Source organism: Garra rufa, chromosome 21, assembly GCF_049309525.1.
Source record: "Garra rufa chromosome 21, GarRuf1.0, whole genome shotgun sequence".
In the NCBI taxonomy this organism is placed as follows: Eukaryota; Metazoa; Chordata; class Actinopteri; order Cypriniformes; family Cyprinidae; genus Garra; species Garra rufa.
Genome location: NC_133381.1, coordinates 31,160,345 through 31,176,962, shown reverse-complemented (window position 1 = coordinate 31,176,962; position 16,618 = coordinate 31,160,345). Strand labels below are relative to the sequence as shown.

General features: G+C 40.9%; 1 protein-coding gene across 1 annotated transcript in view; it reads right to left on the bottom strand.

The window, feature by feature from the left end:
- The window catches only part of LOC141296074 (60 kDa lysophospholipase-like), a 46,350-nt gene that overhangs the window by 4,586 nt on the left and 25,146 nt on the right, over window positions 1-16,618 (bottom strand). The window contains exons 8-13 of the mRNA XM_073827353.1: window positions 8,130-8,315; window positions 7,941-8,054; window positions 7,695-7,814; window positions 7,463-7,558; window positions 6,816-6,979; window positions 3,961-4,047 (exon numbers count right to left, since the gene is read on the bottom strand). Coding sequence (XP_073683454.1) covers window positions 3,961-4,047; window positions 6,816-6,979; window positions 7,463-7,558; window positions 7,695-7,814; window positions 7,941-8,054; window positions 8,130-8,315 — 767 coding nt within the window. The remainder of the gene's footprint in view (window positions 1-3,960; window positions 4,048-6,815; window positions 6,980-7,462; window positions 7,559-7,694; window positions 7,815-7,940; window positions 8,055-8,129; window positions 8,316-16,618) is intronic.

Sequence of the window (16,618 nt, the reverse complement as noted above, 5' to 3'; positions counted from 1 at the left end):
ATTAATGATCAATGCCCTTCCCCTAAAGGACATTTTGGGCAACAACCATTTCCATCTATCCAACCTCCCCTCGACAATTTCACTAATATTCTCCCAATTCTTCTGGTTAGTAGACTCATCCCCTATGTAAATACCAAGATATTTCAACCCACCCTGTGACCAACTCATTCCACCTGGCAAGACCAAATTTTTCTCCCTCCATTGTCCAACCAGGTATGCTGCACTTTTTGCCCAGTTAACTCTTGCAGATGAAAACTTCCCATATCTATTCACAACATCAAAAAGCTTATTTATATCACTTTGCCCATTGATTAATATCATTATATCATCCGCATATGCTGACAATTTTATTGGTGGAAAGAAACTTTCACATTTAAAACCCTCTAACTCCGCTCTGATTTTATGTAGCAAAGGTTCTAATGATAGTGAATACAGCATCCCTGACAGTGCGCAGCCTTGTCTTATGCCTCTGTGAATTTTAAAAGGACTAGACAAGCCACCATTGATTTTCAGAATACTTTCAATGTCACTATAGAGCACTTTAATCATAGCAATAAAATCAGTTGGAAAACCAAATGCCTTAAAGGTATGCCATAAAAATTGATGTTCAACACGGTCAAAAGCTTTCTCCTGATCCAGAGAAAACAAACCAACCTTTTGACCGAATAATCTAGAAACTTCGAATACATCTCTAATCAACGATATGTTGTCCACTATTGATCTGTTGGGCACACAATAAGACTGGTCTGTATGAATGACCTGTCCCATTACCTCTCTCAGTCTGTTAGCCAAAGTTTTTGATAAAATCTTGTAATCAGTGCATAACAAAGACACTGGCCTCCAATTTTTGACCTCTTTGAGGTCACCTTTCTTTGGGAGCAGTGTTAGAACTGCTCTCCTGCAGCTCATTGGCAGTCGCCCTTCGATCAAGCTACTGTTTAACACTGTCAGCAGATCTTCTCCCAGAAAGTGCCAGTATGCCTTATAAAACTCTGCAGGCAACCCATCCAAACCTGGTGCCTTTCCATTCTTCATATTTTGCAGTGCCTCAAAGAGCTCCTCTGCTGTTAGAGGACGCACCAGATCAGCACACGACTCCTCCACCACTTGTGGAAGATCTAGAAGGAAAGGATTTGCTGACTGATCCTCCACACATTCACAGGCATACAGCTCCTTATAGAAACCAACAGCCCTATTCCGAATGTCAGAGTCCCTAGTCAGATCTATCCCATCCACAGAACGTAAACACTGAATGCTTTTTCTTTGGCCATTCTTTTTCTCCAGACTGAAGAAGAATTTGGACGGTGCATCCATTTCAGAAATGCTCTGAAATCTGGACCTAACCAGCGCCCCTTGAGCTCTACTGTCCAACAGATCAAATAGTGCAACCTTTTTTTCTTTAAGAGTCTGTATTTGGCCTTTCTCACCATAGATTCCACTCAAAAATTGGAGCTCTAAAATATCTTTCTCTAAAACTCTAATGGTTTTAATAGTGTCCCTAGTGACATTAAGAGTATACTGTTTACATAATTCTTGTATCCTTAGCTTTCCGATATCCCACCATTGCTGTATAGATGTAAACTTACACTTTTGAGTTTTCCATCCCATCCAAAAAGAAAACACACATTTTCCAAAAGAAGCATCCTCCAGTAAGGCGCTATTAAAGTGCCAATAAGCACTTTTATGCTTTACAGACTTAATAAACATACAAGCTTCCACCACTGCATGATCAGAAAAACCAACAGGATAAATACAAGAAGATTTAAAACATTGTAACTGATGCTTAAAACAATATAAATGATCCAATCTTGCCAATGAAACAGAATTTTCCTTAACATGAGACCAAGTATATTGTTTTTCTTTAACATGAAAGTTTCTCCAAACATCACAAAGTTGGTATTTTTTAATGATGTTTAGCAATTTACGTCTTGAAGCTCCATGAGGTTCAATGTGATTTCTATCAATATCATAACATGTGCAGTTAAAATCACCAGCAAGTAGTACAATGTTTCCCAAATCGCACTGCTTCAGATTCTCACACAATGTTTCCAAAAACAACATCCTTTCAGTTGATTTAACAGGAGCATATACATTAATCAATTCCATGGTAATACTCTCAAACTTTGCTATAAGCTTAAGTGCTCTACCCTCAATTATCTCAAACACATCACATGACAATGGTAAAAAGTTTTTTGAAAATAAAACAGCCACCCCAGCACTAAGAGCAGTCTTATGACTGAAAAAAATATTTCCTTCCCAATCCTTCAGCCATTCCACTTCATTTTCTTTTGTACTATGGGTCTCTTGTAAAAAGACAATATCTATTCTTTTAAGCTGAATTAGGTCATAGAGCTGCATTCTCTTTTTAACATCCCTCATCCCATTCACATTCAAGGATGCAATCTTAAAACTGCTCATTATGAGGGAAGAAAGCAGCAATAAAAAGACACAACATAACATTGCATTACTCTTGTGAATCATTCTGCATTGTCTGAGAACGCACCTTTTGTACAATTTTTTTTAACCTATACACCTCTGGATTTGTCAACCCCTCTTCACCTTTTTGTTTCATTATGACTTTTGCTGAATCGATGAACAGAGATAGATCAGGGAAAAAATCTAATACCTCAACATTTCTCATCCCTTTTGTGCGCTGTAAAAAACTCTTCATCTGGTCTAAACTATAGCCAGTGAAATCTTGTCTCTCATTTTTCTGCACAGCGACTCCAAAAAAAAACTCCTGCTCACTTTCTGAATCGGACACCTCAGAGCTTTGTGTATTGTTCTCATTTTGCATCTTTTTTTTCAATTTTTCTGTTTCTTCACAAGGGTTAGATTTTCTTTTCACTGCTGGAACTTTAAAAAAGTTTTCATCTTCTTTAAACATCTCATTTTCTGCCTCATGGAACTCAACATCCACCACTTCATCATTCCTCTGGTTTTCTTTTTCACATCCCTTTTTTCCTTCTTCCTCCTTATCCTTATTCACACTCATTTCGGGTAATTCATTAACCTCTCCCTCCTTTACTACATCAGTCACATGCTTAATATTCTGAACTGGAGGAACATTTTCAGTTGCTGTACTTGCCACATTCACTTTTTCAGGACAAGCACGCACTAAGTGCCCTTCTTTTTTACAACCATAGCACTTCATATTTTCAGTTGTTGCAAAAATCACGTATTCAAAGCCATCTACTTTGAACTTGAAAGCAACATTGATCTCTTCAATCTCTGCTTTCAAAATCATATAGACTTGCCTACGGAAAGAAACCACATGTTTTAACAACGGTGATTTACAACCCAGAGGAACTTTCTTTATTGCAGAAGCGAACTGTCCATATCTGGACAGTTCACGTTGCAACACTTCGTCACTAATAAACGGAGGTACATTAGAAATCAGGACTTTTCTTGCCGGGTTCACAAGTGGAAAAATCTTAACGAAACTATCGTTAAGAACTATGCCGCTTTCTACCACATCATTCACCTTTTCAACTTTATCTAAGAACAGTACAACCGCACCATTCATCCTAGATGCTGACCGGATACTATCATGGCCAACCACCTCCCCTACCGCTAAAACAACTTCCTCAACTGGGCAGTCAACCCCGACCGGCACTTTAAGCCCATGCCGGCGGGTAAGTTGCTCAAAACTCGCCTTCTCCGCCATTGCCATGGCCGCCAGTTAAAAACTGGCCAAAACAACTGATTTGTCCGCTAATCCTGCTTTCGGTGTTTTGTAAACATATACCAGGAAGAAAAGATATAGGACACGTAAAGAGAAAAAAAACACATAAATGTGACAGACCTTAGAATGAAAAAACAAGACTCCACAGCCACTCTCCAAACCGCACTCCACTCAGCAGACGCTCACGCATGCGCACACGAGAGAGAGAGAGAGAGAGAGAGAGAGAGAGAGAGAGAGAGAGAGAGAGAGAGAGAGAGAGAGAGAGAGAGAGAGACCGGCAGAGCTCTGTTCCAGTATCCTGCAATTCAGCACGGGAGAGGTGAGCTCCATGCTTCCTCAGCAGTTCCACAACATCCTTATGTCTGCATGCAGAAAAAAGTGACAAAGAAACAGGAAATCTTTAAAAAGGAAGATTCTCCTTCAGTCTGTATAAAATTGACAAACATTTTCATTAATACATTAAAAAAATGTGAGTGGTGCTTAATCATACATAATGTTGCCACCTCAATGTTTAGGACATGTATTTAGGTGTTATGGTGTAGATGCTAAGGTGTTCAGAGTGGTTTCAGAGTGGCTATTTGGTTGCTAGGATGGTCTGGGTGTTTTCTAGATTGCTTAAGTTCCTCCTTCAGTGTAAGTCTGTGGATGTTCCGTCTGTCTGTCTGTTTTATTATCCATTATGTAAAATTGTGAGCCTAACCACTTCAAAAAGTCATAGTACACCTCTCAACAGCAAGCTACATGATATGAGGTATCATTCATGACTGCAGCAAAAATGTCACCAATGTGTTATTAAAAATTAACAAAAACTTTTGTTAGGGGTCTGCTAAAAATCTTCAACTTACATACTTACAGCAAACCACTATACATTGCTAAAGCAGATTACCCGTAAGGTTTTAATAAAGTATTGCCAATTGCACATAGGCTGGCAAATGTCTTGACCGACGAGCTGCGCAAATCCATGTTCATTATCAGTGTGAATGTGCGCAGCTCAAAAGTACACTTTTTAAAAAAATTTTTTAATTTTTTTTAATTTTTTTAGCTCACTAAGCCTGCATTCATGTGATCTAAAAAAGAGCAAACGTATATATATATATATATATATATATATATATATATATATATATAGTGAAATATTTTTACTATTTAAATGAACTGCTTTCTAGTTGATTATATTTTAAAATGTAACACTGTAATATATACAAAAAGCTACATTTACAGCATAATTACAGTCTTTAGTGTCAGGTGATCTTTCAGAAATCATTCTAATATTCTGTTCAAGAAACATTTATTATTATTATAAATATTTAAAACAGTTGAGTAAATTTTTTTCAGGATTCTTTGATGAATTGAAAGATATAAATAATAGCTTCCCTTCCAAGAGAATATCGAACTGCGTCCACTAGCAGTTGCTTGTGGGGAACACCTTCTGCGTGACTCGTGTCGGAAACATATATCCAAAAACTACAATAGTAGCCTATTGGCCAGTGACAGCCTATGACGTCACTACCAGCGTGATTTGTTGAGAACACACGTCAAATAGTATAAATAATTAAAAAATAATTTCAATCAAAAAAATGCAGGCTTGATGAAAAGAAGAGACTGTTCAAAAACTTTTGACTTGTAGTGTTTTTTTTTTTTTCATACTGTGCAACACTGCATGCACAACCACAAAAACTGAAAAATGGTTTGGTTTCAATCTTGCTTTCTTGTTTAGAAGGGCTTTAGGTTTTGAATATCTGTGTGTATATGATATATCCAAAAATATAATAATATGGTTTTTGCAACAAAAGGTGTTTGCAACAAAATATAAATGTTTGCTTTTGAGATGTGTTTGTGATATTTTGAATGCAGTGCTTCATTTTGCAAGAGATATGAGGCATTTTGCAATTTGTGTGTAAAGATTTGAAGATGTGTGTAAGCAGTTGAAAAAACTTTAATACTAAACATCCATTCAGGAGAGATTTGTTGTAATTGCGGTTTATGCACGACTCTAAATCTGACTAGTGTCAAAGCTAGAAAGCTAGCAAAAACAGACTTACAGGAAGAACAGGTTTAGCTGTGATCTGTAAAATGCAACTAATCTGAAATGTTTTAAACTCACACAGTCTGAATCACAAAGAATCTTTGAAGTTGTGTTCAGGTAGAAAACAGGAACATGCAAAACTACATGTTTTTAAAATCGACTAAGGGTCATGTCTGACACAGATCAGATGTGTTTATGAGAGATAACATGCACTGGATAATGGATTATATAAATATTTAAAAAGTCCACGTTAACTGACAGGTTTTGAACAGTTATATAAATACACCTTTTTATTACACAAAACTACTCCATATAACAAATGGATTATGCATTGCACGAGTTCAATGCAACTCACAGAAGGCATTTAGTAGAAATGATAAAGGCAAAGAAAGAAAAAAGTGCCCCCAACTGCTCCCCAGGCACTGCAGCAACGGCTGCCCACGGCTCCGGGAGTGTGTTCACGGTGTGTGTGTATGTGTTCACTACTGTGTGTGTGCGCACTTGGATGGGTTAAATGCAGAGCACAAATTCCTAGTATGGGTCCCCATACTTGGCCTCACGTCACCTCCTTTCCTTCCTTATCTTTTGATTCATGTTGTTTTTATATGGTTTAGAAGAAGAAGAAGAAGAAGAAAAACATATATATATATAATACACACACCCGGAGCAGTGGGCAGCCATTGCTGCGGCACCTGGGGAGCAGTTGGGGGTTCAGTGCATTGCTCAAGGGTCTCACCTCAGTCGTGGTATTGAGAGTGGAGAGGGCGCTGGTTATTCTCTCCCCCCACAGACAATCCCTGCCGGACCTGAGACTCGAACCCGCAACCTTCCGGTTACAAGTCCGACTCTCTAGCCATTAGGCCATGGCTGCCCCCATATTATATAAAATTTAGTTTAAAAAAAGTATTTATGAATGTTATAAATTATAGCTAATAATGCTGATGATACACAAGGCAACTTTTTGGGCAATGTTGCCATCAACGGGCAACGAGGTGAGACACAGTTACCCATTCTCAATGGGAAAGCGCACAAGCATCAACAAAATCAGTTAGCGTACACATTTAAGAGAAATTCTAACAAATAAGTAAGCTAAACATGATTTACCTGAGCTGAACAGCATTGCGAAGGGGTTTATCACCAAAGCGATCTTTTGTAAAGATGGTGACCCCTTTGGATAGCAGATACTCCACTACATTCAGATTGCCCTCACATGCGGCGATGTGAAGGGGAGTGCGGCCATCATAATCTGCCTTACTCAAGTCAGTTGCCTATTAAAAAGGAAGACATCTATCATTTCCTGTCTCTTTTTTGCCCAATTCTATTTAGTACAACAAAGTGCAAAATCATCAAGGGTAAAAACAGTTTGAGGCAACAATCTAATTTATTAATTGTAAAAGGAAATAAATTCAGTTGTAAGAACTGTAGGAATAAAGAAGAAATTTAAAACATATTTTATGATGCTTAATAGTTTGCTTTTTGCTTCTCTTTCTAAACATACAATACATAATGCCATTTTTTCTTTATCAAGCACTGTTGCTCTAAGGTCTTAAATTTTGTCTGAAAGCAGGTTTTTGGATTTCTTGGTAAAGAGATATCTGTTTGGACGGAGTGGCTGTATGGCAGATGGGCCATTCTGATTGACAGTTGGTGTTGTAATGAAATTTAAAGAATGCTTGTGTGGAAGTGTCTTTAACAAAAAGTCACAGTACAGTCCTTGCATAGGCTTTTACCACAAGCATCCCAATGCTCACCATATTCCTTATGGCCTCTAAAGCCTCAGTGTCTCCATTCTTAGCAGCAGCACAGACCAGAATGGGCATTATTGCATCTCGTATGGCTTCAAGCTCCTAAGGACATCATTAATATTATAGTGGATTACAAGTGTTCATCAAATCCTCTTCTGGTTCTGAATATTTGGAGATATACAAACTAGACAAGAATAAAAAATAATGGAAGCAGAAGTCTGCTATATGGTCCACTCACCTCTTTACAGCCAATGCTAAGGGTCTTGGCTATAATCTGAATAAAGCGACTGTCGCTAAGAGAAAACTTTGCCCCCTCTAGGTCAGCCACCATCTCACCTCGCAGATTGCGACTCATGTTCTAATGAACAAATAACATGTTTTGAAACCATAAAGTAACATTACTAACACTGTACTGTGCAAGCTGTCCAGGGAGACTCAGAATAGTCACTCCCTGTGTATTTTTCACAAACATTTCTTTGCATACCCTTTTCTTCTCTTCTAAAGAGAGGTCTTGCTTTGCCAGCACATAGGAGAGTTTTGAAAGAGCAGCTTCCGGGGTCATATCAAATCCAGCAACCACACCGGCCTTACTCAGAGCCTGAGAAGGAATATTAAAGGATTACACACTCTTGGAAACACCCACATGAGTCCTTTCCCAAACAAACACCCGTACCTGGCCAGTGGCATATGATATTGTGACCGTGCCTCTGAGGCACTGAGTGCAGTTGACCATGATGAGTCCTCTCTCGGTCGCTTTACGGATCTCATCCAGCAGGTCAGCGCGGTTGTCTGGGGCATTGCCACTGCCGTAGGTCTCCAAAATGACACCCTCCATGGAAGCCGACAAGAAGACCTTGACCTGAAGAGAGAATAGATCTCACTGAAACATCTTAAAACTTCTGTCAATATTTATTTAAATATTAGTTAAACCACTTAAAATCAACAGAAAATCTTCACACACTACTTAATTCCCATAATGTAACCTAACGCTAAGTGAACCCATAACTAGAAAAAAATGGAGGACGGCATTTTATTTTATCTTTAGGGATTAGCGTTTCCCACTGGTAATGCTTCTTTTTCAAATATAGTATTATTTACTACTATTGCCAACATCTTACTGTATTATTTATAAAAAACACAACAACCACATTGTTATTTATTATATATTTCGTATTAGTTATAAAAAAAAACACTTAATCTGATTAACTTGTTCCTCTTCTTACCTTATGACTAAGGTGTGTAATGATTTGGAAAATGTGTAATTTTTACTCAGTGATTACACCATTTGCCATTTCATATGTAACACTTTACAAGATGATGTCATTTGTTAACATTAGTTAATGTGAATAATTAACATGAACAGACAATAAACAATACATTTATTACAGTATTTATTAATCTTTGTTAACATTGTTAAAAAAAACAAAAAAAAAAAAAACGTCTAAGGTTACTTACGTAACCATGGTTCCCTGAGGACAGGGAACGAGACGCTGCATCCTGGTGGACACTATGGGAACTGCCTTATAGGATTTTTAGAAAAAAAACCTACACTCAGGGGGGCTCTTCACCACTCACGTGGATTTCAGAAAGTGCTCAGAGACTTGCGTGTGCACTTACCATTTTATGTGGGTTTTAGGGAGTGCTCAGAGGTTTGCTTGAGTACTCACCACTATTGTGGGTTTGAGGAGGTGCCCAGGCTTTAGCGTGGGAAACCATGTTTACAATGGTAGCAGTTTGCTCGCAAGAGGCATTGATATTCACTGGAGAGAAGCTCGAGAGTGGAGGTCTCAGGACGATAACCCTCACTGAGGGGAGACCTGGCTACACTCCACGCTAGGAAGTACCAAACTCACCTAAGAGTCTACATATAGGACTCTGCAGAGTGGAGGCTTCATGAAATGAATCTCTAAAGAGAGAAAAAGCCTAACAACACTCAGCCTTGGCAGAGGGGCTGTTAGCACAATACCAAGAATAGTTAGCGAGGCTCAACAGGGCCTACCAGCTATTATACTGTGAGAATGGGTCTAAAAATGAGCTCTTAGAGAGTGAAGGTCTCAATACAACGACTCTCGGAACGAGAGGAGACCTGAAACACTGTGCTACCAAGACAAAAGTTGGGAAAAACCAGGGGTTTACAACCAACTCAAAAAATGGGAACAGAGGGACTGCATAACCCATACCAAAAGGATTTTAGAAAAGAACCCGACACTTAGGAGGGAACCTTACCAGCTATGTGGATTTTAGGGAGTGCACATAGACTCGCGTGTGTACTCACCACTCATGTGGGTTTTAGGAAGTGCTCAGACTAATGGGCACTTACCACTAAATGTGGATTTTAGAAGGGTCCCCAAAGCTCAGCCAGGGCCCCCATACAAATGTTTCATAATGGTAGCAAGACTCACAGTAGACCTATGTACTAGAAGCGGAGCTTAAGGAGAGTGGAGGCTTCAGCAAAAGACTCTCTAAACGAGAGGTGGCCTGACAACGTTCAATCCTTAGGGAAAGAGCTCTCAGGAGTGGATATTTAGCCACGCTCAACACTAGAAGCAGTTGGTAAAGCTCACCGAGCCAACATGAACTACTTAAGTGGAGCTCCCAAGAGCGCAGGCTGCAGTTAGATGATTTCTCAAATGAGAAAAAGTCAAACAGCTCTCAGTCTAGACTGTAAGGAAGATGTGTGAGAGCAAAGGTCCTCAGCAAAACGCCACAGGCGAGAGGGGACCTAACAGCAGCACTTAAGAGTGGAGGCTTCAGCAGAAAGACTCTCTTAAAATGAGAGGAGGCCTGACGGCACTCATATCTAAAGCTTCAACTCTAGAGGCAGTTAGTGAAGCTAAACAGCCTACATAAACTACCTGAGTGGAGCTCTACAGAGCGAAGGCTGCAGCTAGACGATTCTCATTGTGAGAAATACGTCTAACAGCTCTCAGTTTAGGCCAGAGGAAAGACTGTGAGAGCAAGATCTTCATCATAACGCCACTAGGCGAGAGGAGACCTAATCAGCAGCACTTAAGACTGGAGGCTTCGGCAGAAAGACTCTTTACCGAGAGGAGGCCTAACAACACTCCGTTCGATCTCACTCTGAAAGGGGGTAAACTCCTAAGAGTGGAGGTCTCACTTGTATGAACACAATAATCAAAGGCAAGGGACCTGACCACACTCAACACCTAAAGGCGATTAATTATGCAAAAAAAATAACAGATTGCCTTAGTGGAGTTTCAGAGAGTGGAGGCTTCAGCAGAGCGATTCTCGACTCGAAGAGGCCTGACAACGCTCACCGTGGCAGAAAAATCTAGGAGTGGAGGTCTTAGAACAACACAACTCACTAAAATGAGGGGAGACCTAACTACACTCAACCCCAGTATAGTAATGAGGGGGTGGAAGTCTCAACAGCACAACTCTCAGCGAGAGGAGGCCTGAATAAAAAACTACTCCCAGGGAGTTTTACTAAACTTTCCTTTCTCTAATATTAGAAGCAGAGCCCTGGGGAGCGTGGGCTTCAATGCACTGACTCAAAAGGTTGCTTACATTAAAAAAGGGGTGGAGATCTCAACCCAAACCTCCCGCCTTTACACTTAAAATAAAGAGCGGAGTCTCTGCCAGACTCTACCATGGGACGGGGAGTCTGCCACACCCAGTAGGTGTGTAAACATGCATATGCAGGTATAAATAATGCCTAAGCCGAGCTCAAAAACAGCGGAGGCTTCAAAGGATAACTCTCCAGAATGAGAGGAAGCCTGACAACGCTTAACCTCTTACAGGAGTTATTTACAAGTGGAGGTCTTGGTACACTATCTCACAAACGAGGGGAGACCTGGCTACGCTCGACACTCAGGGACAGTAATGCTCAGTATGGAGCCCAATTACTAAGTCTCACCCAAGCGGAGCTGGTAGACAAAACGAAACGTACATACATATACATATATACACACCCACATATATGTCAGTTCATGTACCGGCCATCAGATTGAGCTTATCAATCTCATCATCGGCCCAGCCCAAGAGTCTTATGGGGGGAAAAAGGCAGGTGGCCGAACGAACGTGAGGGAGAAGGGAGAGGAGACCCTAGGTACCCGCTCCAGGCCTGCCTCTGCGCCTGCACTGGATCGTTTCCCTAAGATCCCCTCTCCTATATCGTGCGTCACGTCTCCTCTGAGACCTACTCCTTCCAGGAGGAGGGCCTCGAGTGGCCACGCTAGCTGCCTGGCCCTGCATCTGGCCCTCAGACCAGGACGTATCCCATGCCTTCTCGATCTCTTTATGCAGATCGGAAAGGAATGGGAGGCTCACGGGTGGTGGCCTGTTATGGCCAGGAAGAAATAGCTCATCTAATCTACCATGAGTAATCTCTCCGTGCGCGCGCCTCCACTGCAAATCCAAACGTGCAGCAGCGCATTCCATAGCAGCCATCAACTCCACATACGTGGGGCAGGCAGGCTGAATGGACTCAGAAGATTCCTCTTCGTCCATATCAACCACTTCCTGCTCACCCTGGCTTGAAGCCAAAAGAGCACTCACTGCCAAAAGAGCACTCACTGCTGGATCAGAGAATGTAAGAGATAATACATCCTCAGTCAGCAGCTCACCCTCGTCGGCCGCTGGCGAGCGTGAGAGACTAACACCTCTCTCAAACTCGTCAGCGAGCTCCACCTGAGAACCCCACGATCTCAATCGCCGGGCAGCCTCGGCTGCCGCAGGACCCGAGCTACGTGGGGCAGATGAATGTCCCAATTCCCTCGAGAAAAGGGACAAACGAAAGCGGAGCTCTCCCTCAAGAACAGAGCGCGCGTGCTCTTCACCCAAACACATCACACAAAGGTTGTGTGCATCATCGAGTGTCAGACTTCTCTGACACGGATCCGCACACTTCCTGAACTGTTTAACTCTAGGCATCGTCATTTTACTCACGCTTAGAACAAGGAATCTGAAGACAAAAAAGATGGTTGATGTATTCACAGGCACCTGTTTTATACTGGTAGGCACCTTGTTAATGAGGTCATAGGCTGTGGCTAATGTCAAAGTTCATTGTCGTTGTTCTATTAGAGCTTCAGAACCAGTCACGCTGAAGGCAGTTCCAATAGTGTCCACCAGGATGCAGCGTTGAGTTCCCTAGGGAACTAATGTTCTTCGTTAGTTTATATTAGGTCACAGTGCATTAACTAATGTTAACAAACACGTGTGATTTTAATAATGCATTAGTAAAGGTTGAAATTAATATTAACTAGGTCAGTGTACTTTTGCGTACATTCGTTTTCAGTTTTTTAACCATAAGGGGAAAAAATTTAAAAAGAATGGTTATTGTATTTTTAAATGCTATGCTGAAAACGATATTAATATAACGATAAAAATTTACGATAAAAATGAACCAAACACAAAATTCTGGCCGAAAAAGTAAAATATTGACTTCTTTTCAGATTTTTGTTAAAGATTTTTTGCACTTTTAATAAACATATGAAAAATGCACAAATTAATATAGAAAAAATGTTGATTTTAACAAGTTTTCTTTGGCAAATTTAATAATGCTTCTCCTGCACATTTGGTTGAGAACTAGAGCCATCAATGGAACCAAAGTCCCTTTGGTTGGAACAATCCAGAGACTTAAAAAAAAAAAAAAAGACTGAGGAATATGTAATAAGCATTTCATAGGCTACATGTTTTAAGGCGTGAAAATTATTAAGATCATAAAAATATCAAAGCAAAAGCAGTTATACAGCACGTCAGTAGAGCGAGCGTCTGTATAGAGACACTAAAAAAGGTATAAATTAAATGTAGCATTTACATAAATTTAAAAACAAGCTTTAAATATTTTTTATGATTTTTAATGAAATACATTTAAATAAATTTTAGGGTATAATCATTTTTGAATAATGAAAATCAGTTTGTGTCTGCTTATTCTATTCATCAGTGTTTAAACCATTAAAGAAGAAACTGCATTTTCCGTATTTCATTTCTAGGTTAGAATTTTTCTAAATTGTATATATTTTTTCAAAACTATATGAATTTAATCAATATACTGAGTACATTTTCAAAAACTTGGTACATGTTTTTATAATTTATAAAATAATTTACCTTTATTGACCGATAGGATTTCAATTTCATACTGATTTTAAGGTCTTGTGGAGAAACACAACTTTAATTTGACACATTCTGTTAAAGTGTCCTATTTGGATGACTAGCCCATCACGTCACCACATTGTTACACTTAAAGGGATAGTTCGGGCATTTAAGACATAAAGTTGTATGCAATCCTTATCAGCACTATAGTGTATACACACTGACCCACACTGCGTTCACCTCCCTGGTCAGAGTTCTGGCCGCTGGAAGTTTTTCAAGAAAGTAGTCACGGTTAGTTTCCGGGGCCTCAAAACTGTGCGTTTTTACGTGAAAAAAATATATGCGTTTCAAAGCTTGATTAATTTACATCACAAAAAACACTCCTGACAAAAATCATACCTCAGTTTTAATCGGCACTATATTCTTTCCGTTTCCATCAATCCGCGCTGCTGTCAGTTCGCACGTTCCGATCAGCTGTTGATAGCGCGACTCGCTGACAACATGTCTGACTACGAAACTTCTGATGATGAAACCAATTTTAGCACAATGTCAGACGGAACAGACGATATATATATATTTATATTAGACCTCGTTTCACGTGATTTCCACAGGAGTCTAAACATCAGATTGTTTACTGTACAGTTTAGACATGGGATCTCCAGTCCTCGTGAGCTACTGTCTTGCTGGTTTTAGTTTTTCTCTGATGCAACACACACCTGACTCAAATCAACGGGTTATTAGCAGGCTTGTACAGAATGTCTCATTTGAGAAAGGTGTCCTGTCATAGGAAAACATCGCGCTGCAGGAATGTAGCTCACGATGACCGGAGTTGGAGATACCTGGTTTAGACCTACATGTATGTGACTTCAAGCACACTTATAAACACGATGATACCGACGCACGTTCCGCATAGTTACAGACAATAACAAATATAGCAAAGCATCATATTTTGTTGTGTTATATAGATTCAATTTAATTCATTAGTTATGACATTTGCCGATTTTCTCACCACACAGACAGTCGATTATTGTCGATGCTATCACTGCCCCGGTTAGAATATTCTCAGTAACGTTAGCCTAAAAACCGACGTTAGCTTCAAAATAAACCTGTCGTATGCGACATAAAGTTAGTAAATAGAGCTTACCCGTGGTACTGGTACAGCAGAACTCTTTAAAATCCATTTTTTAATTTTTCCTCCTTGGTTGGGGATGTAATCGTCTTCGCTGAAGTAAGCACTGCACACACGAAAATCCTTGATACTGGATATATTAGCTCCCGCAGAGTAGCCGATGGCAACCAGCCAAAGCTGTCTCATAACTATATCAGAAACAGGAAAACGATGGAATCTGAACGGCGATCCCTGCACATTCTTGTGGTCACAACCTGGGAATTTACAAGTTCGCACCATTGTTAATTTTCTACTTTTTACGTCGTTGTCATTCGAGTGTGTAATGGAACAGCTGATCGGAACGTGCGAACTGACAGCAGCGCGGATTGATGGAAACGGAAAGAATATAGTGCCGATTAAAACTGAGGTATGATTTTTGTTAGGAGTGTTTTTTGTGATGTAAATTAATCAAGCTTTGAAACGCATATATTTTTTTCACGTAAAAACGCACAGTTTTGAGGCCCCGGAAACTAACCGTGACTACTTTCTTGAAAAACTTCCAGCGGCCAGAACTCTGACCAGGGAGGTGAACGCAGTGTGGGTCAGTGTGTATACACTATAGTGACGATAAGGATTGCATACAACTTTATGTCTTAAATGCCCGAACTATCCCTTTAAGTGTGTGTGGCCCAACAGTCCCACAGAGAAAAGAATTAATGACACTGAAGATTAAATTAAAGCCCTGGTGGACCAAATACTCACTACAGCCCATCTGGAGCTGCAACCAAACACCTGCACACCCAAGGACATTTCAGAGTCATCATAGGCACACAGGGCCTAAAATTAACACTCGCCAAGCGCCAAATGCGAGTATAAATCGGCGTTGGCGAGTATATGTAACAGTGAGCATGTTTACATGCACATTATTAAGCTGATAACTCACAAATATCAGCTTATCAAAATAACCAGTTTTCCCCATTTACATGCAATACAAGATGCGTTTACATGGCTTCATTGATAAATCAGGTTATTTCCCTGTAGTGACGTCAATCGCGATGCAATTGTGTCCCGACGCCACTTCCACATGCCGGGGCAACCGTTGTTCCCCTCCCAGACCTGTAGGCACTCATCAGCTCTTATCAGCATTGCCTATGCGACTTGCTGGTTCCGCTTAACACGCTAAGGCGTTGTTACAAAGGCACTGAATGACCTTGTACAAGGCAGGTCACGACTCAGAAGTTCTCAAAGAACTTTATATTGCTACGTACCTCATGCTTGAAGCAACGAGAGTGACCGCGTGGGCTCTGGGTCATGCCATGTCCACCATGGTGGTCCAGGAACGCCATTTCTGTCTGTGTCTGACGAGGGAAACCGACAAACGAGGGAAACCGACAAGACCAGGATCGCGTCTTGCCCCGGCGTGCAGCTGCTGCCTCCACCCGTGAAGTGGCATCTCAGTCTGCTCATCGCTGAGGGCGGCCCCCTGCCTCTGCACCCACTCCCGCACAGCCATGCCAGCGGTCTTAACAACAGCACCATAGAGCCGGTCGAGGGCCTCTCCAGGCCTCCACCAAGACTAGTGGCAAGAGGAAGAGCAAGAGGCCTTGAGATGGGTGACTCAAAGATGGAGCTGCTCTTTGGAAGATGGTGAACGCACCACTCCTTCCCCCGGAGGAGGGCCGGGTGAAGAATCTTTTGTTTCATTTTTTCCCAAATGTACCCAAATTCTTGACAAAGGAGCAGTTTTCTATATTTCTGGGACGGGGGATGTTGGACGAGTCAACCCCAGACTTAACTCACCCTCCCCTCTTGTCAGTGAGCGGCAGTGGGCGGTTGGAGAGTGCTGCAAAACGTACTACTACTTATGCTCCATCTTCCCGAACACAGGTAAGCGTCTCAAACACACAAAACACAGACGCTCAGACCCCGCTTCGGACCGGCAACAAGACACCCGAGTGGGGTCCTTGCGTTTCACATCGCTGCCCCTCCGCAGGTACGTT